Source organism: Eschrichtius robustus, chromosome 11, assembly GCF_028021215.1.
Source record: "Eschrichtius robustus isolate mEscRob2 chromosome 11, mEscRob2.pri, whole genome shotgun sequence".
Taxonomy (NCBI): domain Eukaryota; kingdom Metazoa; phylum Chordata; class Mammalia; order Artiodactyla; family Eschrichtiidae; genus Eschrichtius; species Eschrichtius robustus.
Genome location: NC_090834.1, coordinates 75,586,900 through 75,608,692, shown reverse-complemented (window position 1 = coordinate 75,608,692; position 21,793 = coordinate 75,586,900). Strand labels below are relative to the sequence as shown.

Sequence of the window (21,793 nt, the reverse complement as noted above, 5' to 3'; positions counted from 1 at the left end):
GTCTGTGAGTCTGTTTCTGTTTTGTAAATAAGTTCATTTGTACTATTTTTTTTTTTTTAAAGATTGGGAGTGAGTTATTTATTTACCTATCTATTTATTTATTTATGGCTGTGTTGGGTCTTAGTTGCTGCATGCGGGCTTTCTCTAGTTGCCGTGATTGGGGGCTACTCTTCATTGCTGTGCACGTGCTTCTCATTGCGGTGGTTTCTCTTGTTGCGGAGCATGGGGTCTAGGTGCGTGGGCTTCAGTAGTTGTGGCACGCGGGCTTATCGGTTGTGGCGCATGGGCTTAGTTGCTCCACGGCATGTGGGATCTTCCTGGACCAGGGCTCGAACATGTGTTCCCTGCATTGGCAGGAGGATTCTTAACCACTGTGCCACCAGGGAAGTCCCTGTACTATTTTTTAGATTCTACATAGAAGTGATATCATGTAATATTCGTCTTTCTCTGTCTTAGCCAAGCCCTTACTTAAGTACCAACTTAACTTATGAACTCTTAGCACTGAAGGTAAAACTGAGTTTAAGGAAAGAAAAAAAAGACAATAAAACAAATGTTAAATCCTTACTGGCAGCTGACATAAGAAAATCCAGCAAAGCAGAAATATATCATTTGTCATTTTTCAAGGAAGTGAATACACCTAGCCAAAAGGGGAAAAAACTCCACATTCCCCACTGTATCCGTATCAACACTTAGGGACATGACTGATCTATCTCTTCATTGAGTGCCTAACAAGTACCAAGGGCTAGCCATGGAGAGGAACAAATCGTTTGCTGAATAGCTCAAGCGCAGGTTTAGTGTGTCTCAGTGGAGTTTTTACAAGTAGAAATCAATGTGTGTATGGGCTGAATGAAAAAAATATTTAACTTGGTGTAAAGAGCACATTACAGGACAACTATGAGTCAAGGGGACATGAATGTTCACTTTATTCCTATTTCCTTTTGTTAGAAATGTCATAATGCATTGTAACCAGAAGTTTCAGTGACTGCTGAGCTTGCCGACTAGTCACTGGCTACACTCAGGTATACACATCCGAGGGCAGATAACCTCTTCATGTGTCTCAGATAATGAAATCACTTTTTCAGGGGTGTGCGGAAGAATCTAAATATTTAAGACTGACCACAGCTTAAAAAAGTTAGGTGGACCTACTTTGGCCCAAGGGCCAGATGTTGGACAAGTATAGTCTAGAAGGAAAGATGTAGTCAAACAATCCCGTGTTGTTACGTGAGCATAAGTATGTACAACACGTATTTCCTTGCTCTGTCCACTGAGGGGACAATGAAACCAGTAGCAAATGACATCCCAACAGTAATGAGTACACATAGTACTCACATCTTTGTTTCTAAATCTAAACACTTAAAGGAAGATTCTGTGGCTGGGCAGGGAAAGGATAAGATAAATTTGGAACACCTATCTCATTGTGCCATGAAGTAAGGAGGTGCTCAAAAATTGATGAAGATATTGTCAGAAACATACCGGAGCCAGTGTAAATGGCATGGGAAGCATCTGACTACAAAGGGGCAAGGGTACATTTTTTGGGTTGACAAAACTGTTTTATATCGTGTTGGTGATTACACAACTGTACATGCACACTGAAAATCAAGGAATAGCCTGAAAAGGTATATTTTACTGTAGGTAAGTTATACCTTAGTTTAAAAAAAGAAAAAACTGATAGCAACAATTTATAACCCATAGAATAATATAAAAATCCATGCTTATAAATAAATAAATGTAAATAAATAAACACAGGAGACAGGAAGGGAAGCTCAGAAGGTCAACTGACGGGAGGATAGAATTAGAAAATCACCATTTAACCACCACCATGGCAATAACTGTTTTCAGCAATTATCAACAGATTCTAAAATGCTAGTGGGTAAAAGTTTGATGGGAAATAAAAAATTTAGTGTCTCCCCACATGATACTTACTAATTACAAAGGGAAAAATAGTAAGTTTTTGGCGGAGAAACCAGGTAGATAGTGCCTTAACCAAGTGATCAAACATTAATATTGCAAGTTAGGAGAAATACATATGTGCTTCCTGATATGATGCACAATCATTCTGGTGGTATTTTTGCCAAAAACGCGTAACATGAAATACACTCACGAGAAAATAGAGAAACTGAAAGTGAGGGCATTCTACAAAAAACTGGCTTGTACTCTTCAAACACCAAGGTCATGAAAGACAAAGATTGAAAAACTACTCCATTTTAAAGGAGACTAAAGAGACATGAGAACTGAATGCAACTCATGCACCTGACTTGGAGGCTGGACCAAAAATAAAGGTTTTCTTTTACTATAGGGACATTAGTGGTACAATTGGTGAAATTTTTGTAAGACCTACAGGTTAGATAATAATACTTTATCAATGTTAACTTATTGTTTCTATAACCATACTGTGTTATTTATGAGAATGTCTTGTTTTAGGAAATATGGACTGAAATATTTAGCTGTAAAGGGATCTACTCTCAAAATGGGTCAGAAAACTTTTGTAACTTTTTGTAAATCTGAGATTATTTCAAAATAAAAAGCAAAAAGTAAGTCCCAATATGTGATAAGCACTACAGTACAGTATGAATTCAGTGTCTCAGTGTTTATGAAAACAAAGAAAAGAGAAAAAATAACTCATTACTGGGCACGTTGAGGATTGCTTTACAGAGGCAATGGAATTTGAGCTGTCTTGAATTATTATTATTAGTTCCCCAGACACAGGCAAAGGGCATTCTAAAAAGAGAGAAAGCATGAGCAGAAGTACAGGAAGCATGAGGATGACACGATTAAAAAACTCTGGGTAGTTTATAGTGTGTTAGGTTGGAGTATAGGACTCTTTGTTATGTGGGGAAGGGAACGGTGGAGACATGGCTGGAGCTGGGACTGGAGATGTGGGTTACAGACAGATTACAGAGCTTGGCATGTCAGACAAGGACATCCTGACAATTACTGTGGAAACAAAGCAAAGGGAGGCAGTAAAGGTTTTTAAGCTGCAGAGTGATGTGATCAGAATCATGTTTTTAGCAAGATAACTTGCAGTGGCAATGTAGAAAACCAGTCAGGTTTGCCTAAATCAAGGTAATGGAGTCAAGAAATACTGAACTGACAGAACTTGCTGATCCACTGAAGTATGTACAAGGGCAGGGAAAAATAAAGAGTATCTAGAGAGTGATGTCCAGAAATTTTGGGAAATCTGGGAGATTTTTCCAATAAAACTGTGCATATGGAAGGAAAAAGTCAGCAATCACAAAACTCATTATCTTACTTTTCATCATCATCTTATCTTCAGGTATGCCAAATACCTCTTTTCTCTACCTCTGACTTTTTCAATTTATTAAGCAGAAATATGTCTTTAAACCCCATTAAAGTATTAGTTTTACAGTTCAATTTGAATGTGCTCATAAACTGAGAAAACAGAATGGGAATTCTGTTTTTCAAACAGTACAAGTCACCTACCTGAGTTAATTTGGGTGTATAAGCTTCCATTTCTTGTCTAATACTTTGAAAAGAATTAATAATGTCCTGACTTGTTGCATACTGTAGTGACTGGATTGGAGTTGGACCATGATAATACCTGAAGATTAGCAAAGAAGAAATTACTAATCACACAGAATAAAGGTGCTCAACATTTGTCTTTCAAATATTTTAGCAGTCTCAAGACAACATTCTCCCCAAAGTAAAGAGTTAAAGATATTTCAATAAAATAATTTAATTCCTGTAAGGGCAATAGGAAGAAAACAGCACAGATAGCCAAAAATTTATTTTCTTGGCTTCCATCATTTAGGATCCTTTCCTGAGATGCACAAAGTAAATTTTTAAGGAAATAAGATACTGTATTTTATGCTAATAAACTGATTAAAACTTGAGTTCTATACTTGCAGAATATATTCTGCAATGACTTGTGATACAAAACTATTCTGTCTCAAGTTAATTTAATATTAGTCACCAAACTTACCTATCTGACTTCTTGAGGTTTAGTGCAATTGTTTTTATGGAATTATTTTTTCCCAAGTCTTCATATTCAATGGACTCTTGTAACTTCGCCTATAATTATCAACACAACACTTTTTATTGTAAAGTTCTCTTACAAAAGTAATGAACACGAATGAAAAAGCAAAACTGTACAGAGGGTAAAATATGAAGTCTTCCCAAAATGAGTCTCACTTCCTAGACATGACTGCTCTACAAATAGCTGAACCCATTTTTTCACCATCCACTTACACAGAGTACCTGTTTTCCCACACTCTGACCAAACTGAGCATTACTGAACCTTTAATATTTGAAAATCTGGTAGATGAAAATGTGTATTTTACTATTTTTCCCCCCAAATAAATAAAATTAATTTTTTTACATGTGTTGCAAATACTTTTCTTCCAATTTGGTGTTTTTCAATTTTAATTACTCCCTTTATGCTTATTCTTTCTGTGGGTTAATTTTTTGCTTAAATCTTTGATCCACTTAGAATTTATTTTGAAATAAGGAGTAAGGTAGGGAATCTGAGGGGTTTTTTTAATATTAAATTATTAATCAGTCCCCCTAACACCATTTGTAGAATAATGTCTTTCCCCACTGATTCTGAAATGTCATGTTTATCATATATGTATTTAATCCCTCCATGTAAATATTTGGGTTTACTTCTGGATTCTTTATTTTGGTTTTACTAATGTGTTTTCTCCTGGACTAGTAACAAAATGCTATATTTCTATAGCCTTATAATATAAATACATTAATTATAAGACACATGTTGACAATCTATGTAAACATTTGGGAAAACAACTTTACAATATTTCATCCCTACAGAGCTATGGAATTCATCTGGTTAGCTCTCATCTGTAGCTTCCCAGACTAGGATCAAAATGTTTAAGATATTAAATATATCTCAAAAAAGATCAATCTGAAAACAGTATTTTAAATTGCCCCTATTTTAAGAGTCTGAATAGTCCTCTTGTAGTATAGGAACAAATCTGACCTCAGCATGCTATTCAGAGTAACACATCAATCAGTCCCACCTTACCTAGACTCAGCCTAAGCTTTTATTACTTTCTCAGCTCTACACCCTTGAGCCAACTTCAAGGCATGCTGATCTCTTCATTACCTTTCCCATATGTCAAGCTGATTTCTACCCCTGCTGTTGCCTTACCCAAGTCATGTCCCAACCTAACCTCTTATATAAATCCAAATCCCAAGCCTCTGCCAAGGCCTAGTTATTCACCTAACTTTCATACTTAACTGAAAGCTCCATGAATATAAGGACTCTGTCTATTAATACTTCTGGATCTCTCATTCTATAAATCCCTTGCAGAACACACAGCAGACAACTATTGACTTGAAAAAATATCTAGAGTCAGTTTATCATTGAATATTGTGAAAATTCACACAATGATTTTTGACAATTCTTTCACTACCAAGAATCACGGGTACTTAGTGCAATATTGCAAAGAAAAGCATCACTTCCTAGATTTCTTCTTTAGCATCTCTTACATTTTAGATTCACTTTGCTTAGTTCAGAAAAGAAATATCTTACTGACTTTGTTAATTTTAAAGGTGTATATCCCTGTAGAAACATATTAAGTGACTGAAATATATAAAATAAGACTCGCCCATAATTCCCTTTTAAAAATCATAAACTTAATTATATCATATTAGTCTGTTCTGCGAACTTTATCTACTTGCTCACTCTTTGGTTCCTATTGTAAATCACACAATTACTATACTTTAAATTGTTTTATAATTATCCTTTTGATTTTGTTTTACCTGTAGACACTAAATTCTTTGAGGACAAGAACCCAATCTTATTCTTTTTTGTTTCCCACCACCTAATATGGCATGTAAGGCAACTCAAAAATGGTTTCTTGAATTTAATTTTAATGAACTGAACTATCGCATGGTATATGTGAACTCTTTTTAATTCAACATACCATTAATCCTTTTAAAAAGCCATTAATTGCTGCATGCATCAATCTCCATTGTATGGATGTATCACGGATATTAGGATGGTTGCTATTTTCTCAATTATAATACTGCCATGAGTATTTGTATCTGAATCTTTGCACACATCTTTATTTTTTTAAAAAATAAATGTCCAAAGTGGAATACTGTCCAGAAGTGGAATTAAGGGTACAAACCTTTAAAAATTTAATACATATTGCCTGATTGCACTCTAAGTAAGCTTTATCATAACTTATTTTTATAACTAGGGAGGGAGAACTTAAAAAACCTGAGGGATAGCAAAGCTTGGCAAAGTTGCAGGGAGAGAAGAAATATACAAGTAGGTTACTGTTCATATTCCCCCACAACCCCTTTTCAGTATTTAATGAAAGATATTTCCAGTTCTGAAATGCCAGGTTTAACATGAGGGCCAATCTTATCTTTTAAAATCACATACACTAACCTTTAGTTTTTTCTTTCTGTCATATTGTCTTTGTTGAATACTCTTTCCCAGAAAATAAAACTGTATGTTAATATGTGTGTGTGTCTACAGGTGAAGGAAAAAAATAAAACAGAACAATAAAAACAGTTAACAGACTTGAGTCCATGGAAAGCAGGCTGGCAAGCCAAAACTGAGGAAGTTCTCTTTAAAATGTTCTACAATTTAAGCCAGATGCTTAACATCTTGGTCAGAAGGAACTGAGTCATCTGAACTGATCAAGGGTCAACATAAGGTACTAGCAGTTACATAAGGTATCTGGAGAAATGTGAGCCGTAAATGTCCCAGACTTTTTACCCATACCCTTTTTACTGCTGGCTGAAAGCAATCTACATCTCCAGAATTTCCATCAGTGCTGCTGGGCTCGCCATTTTGCTCCTTTTGTGCTTCTCTGAAAACAAAGGAAAAAAAATTAATGTTGAAAACCACAGGCAGAACAACAACAAAACTCCATCTGGCTATCATGGAAAACCCAGTTACTGCATCTTAGCGTGTGTACTTAACTGTTTCCTGAGACCTGCTGCCAGGACCATGGCACTGTGATGGTTAAATCTCTTGATGATGGCAGCATTACTATTCTCTCTTATGGATTTAGAATTAGAAGTAGATGGCACAGAGGAAATGCCATAGCCCTGTGAGAAACAATTTAGCAGATTAAAAATTAAAAGAAACTTCTGGTTTTCTTATCTATTATGAGAGACATGTTGAGCTGAAAAAACTTTCTGGATGACAGGACTTTATTAATTCTGAGCATTATCAAATACTTACAGGTAAACATTTAAAAATAAGTGACATTATACACACAAAAAATGAAGAAATACTACTAACTGCTTTTAGTATCACAAAAATACCTTAACTGTTAAGTGCTGCATTTTTTTCCTGAAGAGCAATTTTGGATCTAGATTAAAATACTAGTTAGTGGGACGCTGGGCTGTAAGCCAGTACACTTAGTTAAAACTCATAGGGGCTACGAAAGAAGAAGTGGTCACTCCCACCAGAGTGGGGTGCAGGGAGGGTAGGGTAGGTTCAAAAAAGCTTCATGGAGCACCATAAGATGAATAGGTGCTTGCAAGGCAAAAATGGAGACACTTCAGGAAGAGGAAACTAAACAAAGGTATAGAAGTAATGTAATACATATTGTGTCATAGGTTTGTATGTAGTTCGGTATACCTGGAATGAAGGGTGGGCCAGGGATTGGTGAGACATAAGGTTAAAGAGGTATGAGAAAGATCATAAAAAGACTCATATGCCATTCATTCATTTATCAAATAATTACTGAGTGCCTAATACCTCCTATGTGATGGGGATAGGCCAGTAATAGGAACAGTCAGCCTCATGGAACTTATAGTCTACTGATAGAAGACTGACAACTGACAAGTAAAACAAGGTAAAAATGAGACCACTTTTGAAAGTGACAGATGCTATGAAGAAAATAAAGAAAAGAAATGGAGAAAATAAAGACATAGTGTAGTGACTGGAATGGGAGGAGATACTTTAGATAGGGAGGTTAGGGAAGGTCTCACTGAAGAAGTAACATTAGAACAGATGTCCAAAAGATGGGTAGAAGCTAGTTAGGCAGAAGAGCAGGAAGAAGGAACAGCAAGTGCAAAGGCCCTGAGGTAGAAAAAGCTTGATATGGACCTTAAAGAAGGCAATTATGTTTGGAGCACGAATCGAGTGGAAACAGCCCCACCTGAGGGAGAAGTAGGCAGAGGCCAAATCAAGAAGAGCATGGTAGGAGTTTTGATTTTATTCTAAGTTCAATGAGAAACCACTGAAGATTTTTACATAAGGGGGGCATTATGATCTGATTTGTAACTCTTACTGCTAGGGAAGAATAAACTATAGGGAACAAAAGTTGAAATAAGAAGATCAATTAGGAGGTTAATGCAAGCAATGAAGCAACAGTACCCTAAAAGCAAGAGGGTGTAAGTGTCTATGGAGACAGAGGAGATGTAGACAGATCAGAGATGTATTGTAGAGTACTTGTTGATCAATTGAATGTTGGAGGTGAAGAAAGGGGAGGAATCAAGGAGACTCCTAGGTTTTGGCTTGAGTAACTGAGTCCATGGTAATGGTTTTTTTTTTAAACTGACATACGGAAGACCCAGGAAGAAATAGGTTTTTGAGAATGGGAAACAAAGGTTCCATTTTGGACATGTTATGTTGAAGGGTGTCTGTGAACTACCTAAGTGAAGATATCAAGTAGGGAGTTGGATATATGATTTTGGAGTTCTGGGGTTAGACAGACCAGGACTAACTGGGAGTCATCATTACATAATTCAAATTTGAAGCAATGGAATGGAAAGAATGTATTTACAAGGAGGCCCAAGTCTGTATCCTGGGACAGAACTACTAGAGGATGATATGGGAAAAAGAGGCACTAAAGGAGCAATTGAATCAACCAACATTTTAATTAAAAGGACTGGTTATATAAATTTTTATATATTCATACAAGGGAACACTAGTTGCAAGTCTGTACCCTTAAACAACATCTCTCCAATTTTGCTACCCCTCTCCAAGGTCAGAACTATTAACCTCATTTTACAAGAAAACTTAGAAAAATGTTTATAAACTACAGTTTAAGCCAGGTAAGTCTATGTACTTGACAACTGTGTGGTATATTTAGCTCAGACTGATAGTGATAACAGGAAAAGTGAAGAAAGGTATGCATAACATACCACCATTTTTTTGGCCACGCTGCGCAGCATGTGGAATCTTAGCTCCCCGACCAGGGACTGAACCCACGCCCCCTGCACTGGAAGCGCGGAGTCTTAACCACTGGACCGCCAGGGAACTCCCTTAAGCTGTATCTTAAGCTTTATTTTCTCCAGGTGATTAAAGAGGGCCACGTTTGTAACGTGTTGAGATTCACCAAGGAAGTGACTGAATGCTGAGAATTTTCAAGAAAACAACTGAATTTCATTAGGGAAATAACTCACTGGGACACCAAGGATTACCTTCTGTTAATTTAATAATTTAGACTATAGGACACGATTTTTTTTTTTTTAGGACACAATTTTAACATTGGTTTTCTCACCTGGTGCACGCATACACTAAGAAGAAAAAGGTGGGGGGGGGAAGGAAGGAATGAGCATGTGTATATGGCCAACAGAATAGGAGCCAAAGGAAGGGCAAGAAAATTAAAAGGTAACAGTGTCAAGAGAATACCTGAGGAAAGCAGGTTCCTTCCTAGCCTAGAAGATAGAGGCAGGGATAGAATTAGCCTTGATCAGAAGGGATCACCTATTTCTCCGTGACTGTATAAACTTCTCAGTCTGGAGTCACGATGCTGAGGTAGGTAGCTCATACTTGATGGTCTAGCTGTTGAAACATATTGGGGCTAATATAGGGTAAGGGTCATGACTGTGCTCAAGATTTGGCAAATAGTGGGCAACCAACGTTAACTTTTCCCTGTATATGAATATTTAGTCACATTTATTTAGATTGTTAGATACAGCATAAAAAACATCGTGTTAAACCTTCATTAATACCTAGGCAACTGTTGATGGGGGAGCTAGAAAATTCTTTTAAAAAATGTTTTACCAACTCATATGGAAATTTCGGTTCTCCAAGGCAATCTTAATAATAAACAGTGCTCTTGAAAAGCACTTTTGATAAACCACTCCAAATAACAGTATTTTGTTTGTTTTACCTTCTCACAAGTAGAATATCTATACTCAAGGCAATTTTAAATTCATACAAATGTTGAAGACTAGGAAAAGACCGTTTTCTCTCGTAAATCCTTTTACTACTACTTACCTCATCTAATGGTTTATCTTCCAAAGCTGTCAAATCAAGTAGTGGGTTTTTCACTCCTAATGAAACCATTGTTTTTAACCCTAGAAAATCAATGAAACAAAAAGTTGATCAAGTTTTCCTTTCTCAGAAATAAAAAAATTCACTAACAGCATTAATGATGAGAGCAGCAAATTAAATGCTTGAGTGTGCTTTCTGCCCATGGACGCCGCCGAGTAAGCATCCTTGACGTCTCCCCCACCCCCCCGCCACTGCCGTCATGTTTAAGTCAGAGTCACACAAAGAGCCCGAACAGCTGCGGAAGCTCTTCATCGGAGGTTTGAGCTTTGAAACAACCCAGGAGAGTCTGAGGAGCCATTTTGAGCAGTGGGAAACGCTCACAGATTGTGTGGTAATGAGGGATCCAAACACCAAGCGCTCCAGAGGCTTCGGGTTTGTCACATATGCCACTGTGGAGGAGGTGGATGCGGCCATGAATGCAAGGCCACACAAGGTGGATGGAAGAGCTGTGGAACCAAAGAGGGCCGTCTCAAGAGAAGATTCTCAAAGACCTGGTGCCCACTTAACTGTGAAAAAGATTTTTGTCGGTGGCATTAAAGAAGACACTGAAGAACATCACCTAAGAGATTATTTTGAACAGTACGGGAAAACTGAAGCGATTGAAATCATGACTGACCGAGGCAGTGGCAAAAACAGAGGCTTTGCTTTCGTAACCTTGGATGACCATGACTCTGTAGACAAGACTGTCATTCAGAAATACCACACTGTGAATGGCCACAACTGTGAAGTAAGGAAAGCCCTATCTAAGCAAGAGATGGCTAGTGCCTCATCCAGCCAAAGAGGTCGAAGTGGTTCTGGAAATTTTCGTGGTGGTCGTGGAGGCGGTTTTGGTGGGAATGACAACTTTGGTCGTGGAGGAAACTTCAGTGGTTGAGGTGGCTTTGGTGGCAGCCACGGTGGTGGTGGATATGGTGGCAGTGGGGATGGCTATAATGGATTTGGTAATGATGGAATCAATTTTGGAGGTGGTGGAAGCTACAATGATTTTGGCAGTTACAACAATCAATCTTCAAATTTTGGACCCATGAAAGGAGGAAACTTTGGAGGCAGAAGTTCTGGCCCCTATGGTGGTGGAGGCCAATACTTTGCCAAACCCCGAAACCAAGGTGGTTCCAGCAGCAGCAGTAGCTATGGCAGTGGCAGAAGGTTTTGATTACTGCCAGGAAACAAAGCTTAGCAGGAGAGGAAAGCCACAGAAGTGACAGGGAAGCTACAGGTTACAAGAGATTTGTGAACTCAGCCAAGCACACTGGTCGCAGGGCCTAGCTGCTACAAAGAAGACATGTTTTAGACAATATTCATGTGTACGGGCAAAAAAACTCGAGGACTATATTTGTGACTAATTGTATAACAGGTTATTTTAGTTTCTGTTCTGTGGAAAGTGTAAAGCATTCCAACAAAGGGTTTTAATGTAGATTTTTTTTTTTTTTTTTGCACCCATGCTGTTGATTGCTAAATGTAATAGTCTGATCATGACGCTGAATAATGTGTCTTTAAAAAAAAAAATAAAAATAAAAATAAATAAATAAATAAATAAAGGCTAGAGTGTGTCAAGGATAAACAGTTACCTTTTTCATCTATTTTGGCACATTCTGCAAAGAGGTCCTTTGACCCAGTATTCAGCCGGTCCCTGTGAAAATAATGGGACTGAAAGAAACGTGTCCAGAATTCCTTTTCTGTCATGTTGTGGGGAACGTTTTCTGCATATTTCATTTTTACTGTGAAAAAAAAACCATAATAGTTACATACTGAATTTCCAATTCTTAAAACCTCTGAAATTAGTTTCAAAATAGACTAATAGCAAAACTAGATTATGAAAGTATTCAACTCTACAAACGGTATATAATAATCGTAAATATAAAATATAACTTGAGAGATTAGGTGAGGCACTACCTTTATGAATCTTAACAAATTACAAACAAAACCTTATTTTGAATATTTATTTATTTGGCTGTGCCGGGTCTTAGTTGAGGCACGCAGGATTGTCGTTGCAGCACGCGGGATCTAGTTCCCTGACTAGGGAACGAACCCGGGCCCCCTGCGTTGGGAGTGCGGAGTCTTAACCACTGGACCACGAGGGAAGCCCCACAAAACCTTACTGTGTACCAAGAAAATTCACAAGTTTCAAAGTGTTAGTGGAAACACCAAGCTTCTTGGAGTGAGACCTGAGTCTGCTTATTTGATCACTTATACATGGACACTTTTAATCCAAGGCACCGTGTTAGGTGCTGGGGAAATTAAGATCTCCATAACCCACTGGACTATCAAGTTTGGCACTCCAGATGCTTACATTGTTCAATAAGCAAAGAGATTAAGAGGTTTAGGTCTCTTAAGCTGGAGAGCCTAAGTTTAAAATTCTAGGTCTGCCACTTACTGTCTGTGTGATGCTGGACAAATTACTTAATCTTTCTTTATCTTGGCTTCCTCATCTGTAATATGGGGGTAATGCTAGTACCTACTTCATAGGTACTATCTGTGATGATTAAATGAGTTAACATACATAAAGGCCTTAGAATGGTGTCTGGCACATAGTAAACACTACATAATTATGTTATTATCAGAAAGATAAGAAAATAATTACATTATAATGTGGTAAGAAACAGGGCCCTATGGAAGGAGTGGGGAGGGGGCTTATATCTGCCTAAGACAGTCAGGATTTTACAGAAGTGGCAATGAAGTGATGCTTGAGCTGAGTCCTGTGGGAGAGAGATGTTTCCTAAGGACTAAAGGGGCAGGAGTGAGGAAGTAGAAAGAGAGAATAGTGTATGGCTTGAGAGCTTTGTTTAGTTAGAAGAATGACTGAAGCAGCTGCTCTCAACCTTGGCTGCACATCATAAATCACTAGAGCTAGAATCAAAACATTTATACTTTTAGGATGATTTCCGCAAGGGAGGCAGCATGAAGGATGATCTGAGTTAGTGCTGCAGAGACTCATTTATTGATGCCTCTGGAGCATGTCATCTTACTGATGTATATTAAAGGGTATATAAAGTTTAGGGACTTCCCTGGTGGTCCAGTGGTAGAGAATCCGCCTTCCAATGCAGGGGCAGGGGACGGAGGTTCGATCCCTGGTCGGGGAACTAAGATCCCATATGCTGCGGGGCAACTAAGCCTGCGTGCTGCAACTACTGAGCCCGCACACCTCAACTAGAGAGCCCCTGTGCCACAAACTATAGGGCCCACACACTCTGGAGCCCATGTGCTCTGGAGCCCGCGCACCACAACTAGAGAGAGAAAAATCAGCAGGCCACAACTAGAGAGAAGCCTGCACGCTGCAACGAAGAGCCCATGCGCCGCAACTAAGACCCGATGCAGCCAAAAATAAAATAAATAAATAAATAAATTAAAAAAAAATATACATAAAAAAGAAAAAATAACTTAAATATTAAAGAAAAAAAAAGTTTAAGAACCACCGGTGGAAAGAATGGGAAAGTCATCATACCAATGGATTGATGACAGCACATTATATGCTAAGCCATTAGTATCTACCACATGTCAGGCACTGGATAACGTACTTTACATATTTTATAGCACTTCATCAGGAATAAAGGTAAAGCCTTTTGTTTTTCAATGATACATTACTGAATTCATCCAAACAAATATTTTAACTATCTGAAAGAACTGATTTTTCTTACCTGCTGGATAGGTCCTAAATATGGACTCAATGATATCAGTTGTTAAATTGTATCTCAGACCATTACATCCATCTGTTTGGGGCCGGACATCAGCCTAAAATAAAGACCACATATATATCTATATTTGTTAGAATATTGGGGGAAGATGTCTAAGAACCCAATGGACAATGCACAAAGGTGGAAAAACAGACTCTCTGAATGAAATACAGAGACAGAGATAAGTCCCTCACCTATGCTTTTGGCATAGAGACAGGGCTCACAGAAGCCTGAGCTGGTTTCACATAATTTTAGTGAACTGTAAAATCTGCTTTTTGAAAATACAACATGGTCAAATAGGCACATTTAAGTGTGGCCAAAGGCAGATATCTAGTGGAGCTTTAACATAAAACTTATACAGTTACCAAATATTTAACTATTTGGTTACTAAGTAGTTAAATATTATCTGACTGGTTTCTTTAAGAAGGCCTTATTAATTCAATTCACTGCTAAGCACTAAGAAAGATGCCAAACATTTAACTGGTACTCAAATTTTTGTTAAATGTATAAATACTGCTTTGGTTTTACCAGAGTATAGACTGAATTTCACTTTCTAATTCCACACATAAGGTAGTCTCAATTTTCCTCTTAAGATACATTTTAGAGATCTTACTTTTTTATAACATGGTGGTCATTATACATTTAAACTTTGCATTATAAGTAAAATATTGCAATCATTAAAAAAAAGGTAGCTGAAAGCCCTAAATTTAAAAGTATTAGGGGAAATAAGCATTAGTCCAATTGCTAAAAGATTCTTTTTCAAAAGTCCATTTGATTTCCAGCATACTACGGTCAAGTCCAAAAAACTAAGAAAATACCATTGGCAAAAAATATATAAATTAAAAAAGATACTGTATGTATTTAAAAAATTATTTTAGAAGAATACCATGGATACTGAAGTATCCATTAATTTACCTGAAGAAAATACTAAATTTTACAAAAGAAATGGCATCGTTAACACATATACCATGTTTTTTTTTTCCCCTTTAGAAATCTAGAAGGGTCACATACCAGAAATGCTGCAGAAATGCCAACATCCTGCTTATGATTAGATGTGGAAGAACTCTCTGTTGCATTCACATTTAAACGATTGGCCCAGAATTCCTCAGCACTGATCACTTGACTCACAACAAGGTCTTTATAAAGCTGAAACAAAACAGGGTCTTCTTGCAGCATTCTGGTGATAGAATATATCGAACATATTGAACTTTTAGAATAAAACACCATTTAGGTAACATTCAAAAAAGACTTTAGCCACATGAAACACCCAACTTTCATTTTGTGATGGCTGAGCGGCAGAGGTCATTTAGTTCATTTGTTAGTAATTAAAAGCAAAAAAACATTTTTGGAGGAACAAACGTAAGTGCAGATAAACAGAAGTCAGTCTGAAAAAGCAAAGGCTAAACGCTTTGAGGGCATGGATTGGGTCTTATTCATCCCTATATTCCAGTGATACAAAGACTGTATTTGTACTGTACTGTATTCTCCTTCACAAAAAGGTGAATGGGGAAGAGAGATTTTCTAGCAACTAGTTTTTCATGGTGATAAGCACCTGGAGCCATAAGCACAGAAAGATAATTCATCTTATCAGAAATTCTCATTATGTTAGATGTTTTCTCAACTTTTTTACAGTATGACTTCTTTCAGGTTTCTTATTCACAAACACATTTCTAATGGTTTAGTATCTTTTCTGTGACAGAGAACTAGAGAATTAAGGGACCTTATTAGCACCTTCGAATCTCAGTTCTGTTCCTAATCAGACGTTAGGCTTGAGGCAGTTCGTCTGAGTTTATCTAATCTGTCGAAAGCCAAAGCTAGTAAAATGCTAAAGTTAATGCTAAATAAGTTAAAGTTAATGCTAAATAATAATGCTAGTAAGATGCTAAAGTTAATAACCAAAGGTAAAGGTAAAGGTAAAGATAACAAAGCCCAAATTTTCCTAAACTACACTGTCAAAGCACAAGGGGTGAGAAATAAACTATTACTTGACTGGTGAGAACCTAGCATCTCTTTAAAAGGCTGTTCTTTCCCTCCTTCACCTGTTTTTCTCTTCCAGTTCTTTATTTGCTTTCCTCTTGAATTTGGGCAGCAACTGCTGAAGAAGGTCTTTCACTGCATCTCGCTCTTTCACTGCTGTGCTTTCATTGGAAAAATGGAAGTTAGTTGTGTCCCCTGCATGCAGGACCAGCTGAAGTTGAATTTTAGCTTTTCCTTCTGGACTGATTTTCTGGCCTAAAAAGAAGCATGAGGCTAGTTAGATGAGGACACTCACACTGTGGAAAGCCATACAATAAGTTACTTCTCTCAAGAAGACTCAGGCTTCCTTTGGGCTTTAGTTGCCCTATTCCTATCTTGATGCTTCAGCAGAAATATACACTTCTCAAATAACCCCATATAACCAGAGGATGGTTCAACAAATTCACTGCTAACACTTGGCTTCCTTCTTCAGTATCCTTTTTGTGTGGCACTTCTCACCCACTGCTTCCACCTATGGATACTAAAGGGCTTTGGTTTCCACTCAACTGGGCAGCTTTCTTTAAAACTTTCTAAACAGCCAACTCAGAGTCCTGAATCCACCCTGAACACCTGCTTCCAACTGACATTATCATTAATAAAAATGATTTGTCATGATTCAAAAAACTCCAAAACATAGCCCATGGCTTAATTATTAATTGCGAAGGAAAATACGTAATTTTACATTTGAGAGATCAGGTGTCAGCACTTTAACCAAGTGATCAAACTTAGCCTCATTAAAAATGGAACAACCTGACACTATGGGCTTTCTGAGGTGACAGAATAGCAACACCACCACTTATGTGTTGTTCTTGCTGAAAATGTTTAACTTGAGTATAATCAAGCCTGTAGACCTGACTTCTAATTTATAAGAAATACAGGTATACAGGAAAAAAATTAAACAAAACCTTGAGGAGACCATCAGACAAAATCAGAATGTGTGATATTCTACAAGCCCATACTCTTAAAGAACAGACTAAAGAGACTACAACTACATACATGAACCTAGACTAGGTATTGGTTAAAAAAAAAAAAAATCACAGCTATAAAAAACTTTGGACAACTGGGGAAATGCAACAATGGTCTGGATATTTATTAAAATTTTCTTGGTGTCATAATGTTATAAGCAGTCAAAGTGTACACTCACATAAAAAAGCAAATATGGCAAAATAACTAATATTTAGATGGGATACAATATACACGTATACATTGTACTATTCTTTAAACTTTTCTGTAACTTTGAAGATTTTCATAATAAGTTGGAGCTGGAAATGTCAAAATATACCTACATAATAGAGATCTTGTATTCTTAAAAAGTGGGCCTCATGGCTTGTCTTCTTCATAAGGGAAACAGAGATGAAGGGGCTTTGTCTCACTAAATGGGTGACTAATGGTAGTGTGAATCCATTACCTAGAGCTCTCTGCCCCAAGCAACCTACTAACACTTAAATAAACAGAAACTTTTTCAATGAAGATACTGCTTCCAAACCAAGTTTAGATGAAATACCTTACTGCCAAAAAGAGCAATATGAAGCAATTTACACTGTCAGCCAGGCTGTTCCATTATTCCATACCTCCAAAACCATCTATCACTCCTCTCTACCTATCTTTTCTCAGTCACTGCTTTATTCTTGCTCTATCTTAGCATGTGCCTCTGAGAGACCTACTTTTGAAGTTTTTTAACTATCTAACTGCTAATTTTCACCTTAGTAATTTATTATTGACAACTTTCAATGGCTTCTTTCAGAAATGAGCATTCTTTCAAATATTCAGCTTAAAATGAAAACTGATCTGGTGCAGATCTAAATTTGGGTACGTGCTCTCCTCCCCAATAGCTGAGAAGAATTGTTGAAATACAGAAGACAGGCATATTCTTTATTGCATGCTGTGAGCATCACATTGAGTATGTGTTTTGCAAAGGTATAAGGCTAGCTTCCCGTTTACGAGAAATGCTAATACAGGCAGTTCCTAATTTATGAGTCTATTGTAGAACAAATGTTAGTTTGTAAGACTATTGTTAGAAACTTCGTGAGGCATTTCTCCACAGAAACAAAGTTTTGAAAGGAAGTAGTGTTACCAGGAGAGTGGACAAAGACCAGATGGTTTAGGCAGTACTGAATTATGATGAATTTTAAACAGCATTTCCTTTTGAAAATTAAGATTCTAAGTTATTTCAGTGGAGAAAGATGAGGATCTTGGTCATTTCCAGCAGCAAATTAGAGGTAAGTCCTTAGGGCAACTGTTCATACACAAAGGACATTTGTAAACTGACCACTTGCAAGTTGAGGATTGTCTATGTTTTGAGGTGTCATGTTCCTTGAAATCTGTTCAGGATTTTATCTAGGAGAAGAATCTCATATCCAGGAAAATAAATGAATCCATATTGATGGTCACAGTTAAGATACCACAATTTGTTGAGGGCTTTGTTGCCCAACTCCCCTGGGGTCCCTCCTATTCAAGGTCTTTTAGTTAGGTGAATTGCAGAAATCCCTTTCAGAGTAAAGGTTCTAAATCCCAGGATTCACTTGGTGCCTTTAAACCTAATTATTATTGAGCCACAAAGTACCATACCCTTTGGGTAATAAATTCAAAGTTAATTTTGCAAATTTGAAAAGAGAAGGGGTTTTGATGTTAGCCTTCATACTTGAAAATCATAAAAAGAAAAAGGATATAAAAATATTATGCTCTGTATTTCTCCCATCTACATTTAGTATAAAATTAAGTCTATTTTCTCAACAGATGATGGCCACATAACCAAAGATTAATTAGACGACTTAAAAGATACAATTTTATTAAGGGCAATCTGGCATCATCTATCACGATTTTTTTTAAAATAAATTTATTTATTTATTTTTGGCTGTGTTGGGTCTTCGCTGCTGCATGCAGGCTTTCTCTAGTTGCGGCGAGCGGGGGCTCCTCTTTGTTGCGGTGCGTGGGCTTCTCATTGCGGTGGCTTCTCTTGTTGCAGAGCATGGACTCTAGGCGCACGGGCTTCACTAGTTGTGGCACGCAGGCTCAGCAGCTGTGGCTCGTAGGCTCTAGAGTACAGGCTCAGAAGTTGTGGTGCACGTGCTTAGTTGCTCGCGGCATGTGGGATCTTCCCGGACCAGGGCTTGAACCCATGTCCCCTGCATTGGCAGTTGGATTCTTAACCACTGTGCCACCAGGGAAGTCCATCTATCAAGATTTTAAATGCATGAACCATTTGAACCTGTAAGTCCATTGCAGGGATGTATCCCATACATACAACCTCAAAAAGATATTAGTGCATAGATCAATACTGCAACATTGTTTTCAATAACAAAATTCTGAAAACTTCCTAAATGTCCTTCGATAGTGGACTGGTTAAATACATAAGTGTAAATCCATTCAGTGGCCTATTATGCAACTCTTAAAAGAAGGAATGTGTGGAGATCTTTATGTGAGGTAGATTTACACATGTAAAGCTGTACATACTCTATTATTGTAGAAAAGGCAGGTTACAGAATTATATTCAATGATCCTACTCTATAATTATTTTTATACAGCTGATTTTTTGACATTATAATAAAAACTCCACAAAGACTGTGTAAGCAGTCTTCTTATAAAGTTACTAACAAATATGACATACATCAGACTTAGTATAGCTGACTTACATTTAATATCTGCATACATATGGCTGATGGTAAATCTATCTTTGCCTTCAGGTGCCCAAGCAATTCTTTCTGCCATGAGGTACAGAGCTCCATCCTGCTTCTTTTGTCGCACCTTCTTTACAATCAGCAAAACTTCTTCAGATGAAGTTGCCATGATGGCTAGAAGGCGCTAAAAAAGACAAAAAGATTTCACATCTCAATTAGGGTTGGATTCGTTGACTTGAGTCCCTTCCAAATCTAAAATGAGTAATAAGGAGGGAAAAAAGTCTTTTCCCTCATTCAGAGTTGAAGATAAAGCTGTATGGCGTTATTCCTTTAAAATCAAATTTCATTTTGCTCATACCACAGGTATGAATTTACACAACACTTAAATTTGACAACACCTGGCAGTTTTCAAACCATTTCCATATATGCTAATCAGAGTATTTTCAATTTATTTTTATTTTCCTGTTATATTATTAAATCTTAAACACATGATTTCACTACAAATATGCAGTCTGTAACCTACACTGCAGAACTTTAGAATTACACAGCACTCTACTGGATATTTAGTTCAAATTTGTTTCAACTGAAAAAACTAAGAGTCAAAGGGTTTGTGTGACCTTCCTAAAACCACTCCTAGATCTAAAAACCCAGTCTAAGTCTGTTCCCCTATGCATAAACATAAAACTGAAACAATTTAACACTTAACACTTCAGATGCTATCTTCCACATCTTTTAACAATCAAATGTCTTCAACTGCTCTCCAGTCTAGGAGGAAGATTCATTTGTATATGGCTAATTTGTTACCTAGGAAGAAACAGCTTGGAGCTCCCCCCAACTTCACCCCATCCTGGGAATCTTAACCACCCAACCCAAATCCTAGAGTCTTGAGTGTAGCTGTCTGGAATATGAGGCTGAAAAGGATTTTGAGGCCGTCTGGGCTCAACAGGAAAGATGCCATGATTGATGAAGTCTGCCATGGGCTGCGATGGGGAAAGTGGTGGCACAAATGGCACATATATGCCATTTCTGGTGAAGTTATGACTTTAGTTGTCATTCCCAAAGGAATGATTTAAAATATAACTTAAAAATATTTACTTCTTCAGGTACAAATTATAATTTCAGAGAAGTTAGCATATCTAGGTGTCATAAGAATTAAATTTGAGCAAACAAGTGAAGCTTTATTGTAATGTTTCTTATTCACTGAAACAGTGATTTAAAAATCAAAAATACAAGTTAAAAAAAAAAAAAAAAGAGTGAAATTTTAATTTCTCTGAAGTTGACTACCTGAATTTTGAGTAGCCAGATCTTCCCTTTTAGTTTCCTTACAGGCTACTCCACCCCAAAAATGGAAAGGAAAAGGGTCAGTGTGAATACATTTATTCAATAGTTCTGTACTGAGCCAAGGAGTCTAGGGATTACCCGAAGACAAATGTCTGCCAGTAGTGATTTCTGCTTTCAGAAAGCTTCCAGTCTAGTGAGCAAGATGGGTGTGTGTGTATATACAAATTAGAATGTGTAACGTCCCAAAAGGGAGACAAAAAACAGTTCTGAATTAGGACTCAGAGGCAATTAACTTCTTCAGGAGAGGCTTTGTCAAATATTTGTCACAGATATCTTAGGGCAATAAAAAAAATTCAGTTACAATTAACTGAACAAACAAAATGCAAATCACTAAATGCATAGTCCTTAGGTGTTCCGTTTGATGCATTCTGGCAACTGTATACACCCACGTACCATTACCCAAAACAAGACAGAGAACATTTCCATCACCCCCCAAGTTCTCTCACGTCCCCTTCTAGTCAATTCTCTTCCTCCCACCCTCGAGCAACTGTTTTCTGATTTCTATCACCACAGATTAGTTTCTGTCTGTACTAGGATTTCATACAAATGGAATTCAGGCACTATGTATGCTTTTGTCTCTGGCTTTTTGCTTAACATGTTTCTGGAAATTCACCATATTATTACATGTATCGGTAGTTTATTCTTTTTTATACATAAGTTAGTTATGAATTGGGTCTTGAATGAGGGTTTTGACAGAGAAATGGCAATAAGCATTATAGGCAAAGAGAATGGCTTGGGGCAAAGGCTCTAGACTCTCTGCGAATGGTTACTAGTCCACTCTGGATGCAGCACAAAGTTCATGATGGGGATCAGTGGGATATGAAGTTGGACAGTTAAGATGGAGGCAGATAGTGGAGAATACCCCCCTATGTGGTAGACAACAGAAAACTTCTAAAGATTTGAGTAAGGGAGTGATT

At 37.4% G+C, this 21,793-nt stretch overlaps 1 protein-coding gene and 1 pseudogene across 1 annotated transcript in view; one reads left to right on the top strand and one right to left on the bottom strand.

Moving 5' to 3' along the window:
- The window catches only part of GTF2H1 (general transcription factor IIH subunit 1), a 33,609-nt gene that overhangs the window by 5,823 nt on the left and 5,993 nt on the right, over nucleotides 1-21,793 (bottom strand). Inside the window, exons 3-12 of the mRNA XM_068556499.1 lie at nucleotides 19,551-19,719; nucleotides 15,942-16,134; nucleotides 14,914-15,079; nucleotides 13,867-13,960; nucleotides 11,800-11,949; nucleotides 10,175-10,254; nucleotides 6,917-7,044; nucleotides 6,716-6,803; nucleotides 3,941-4,029; nucleotides 3,442-3,559 (exon numbers count right to left, since the gene is read on the bottom strand). Of these exons, the coding sequence (XP_068412600.1) occupies nucleotides 3,442-3,559; nucleotides 3,941-4,029; nucleotides 6,716-6,803; nucleotides 6,917-7,044; nucleotides 10,175-10,254; nucleotides 11,800-11,949; nucleotides 13,867-13,960; nucleotides 14,914-15,079; nucleotides 15,942-16,134; nucleotides 19,551-19,704 (1,260 nt within the window). The 5' untranslated portion in view covers nucleotides 19,705-19,719. The remainder of the gene's footprint in view (nucleotides 1-3,441; nucleotides 3,560-3,940; nucleotides 4,030-6,715; nucleotides 6,804-6,916; nucleotides 7,045-10,174; nucleotides 10,255-11,799; nucleotides 11,950-13,866; nucleotides 13,961-14,913; nucleotides 15,080-15,941; nucleotides 16,135-19,550; nucleotides 19,720-21,793) is intronic.
- Nucleotides 10,431-11,703, top strand: LOC137772533 (heterogeneous nuclear ribonucleoprotein A1-like; annotated as a pseudogene).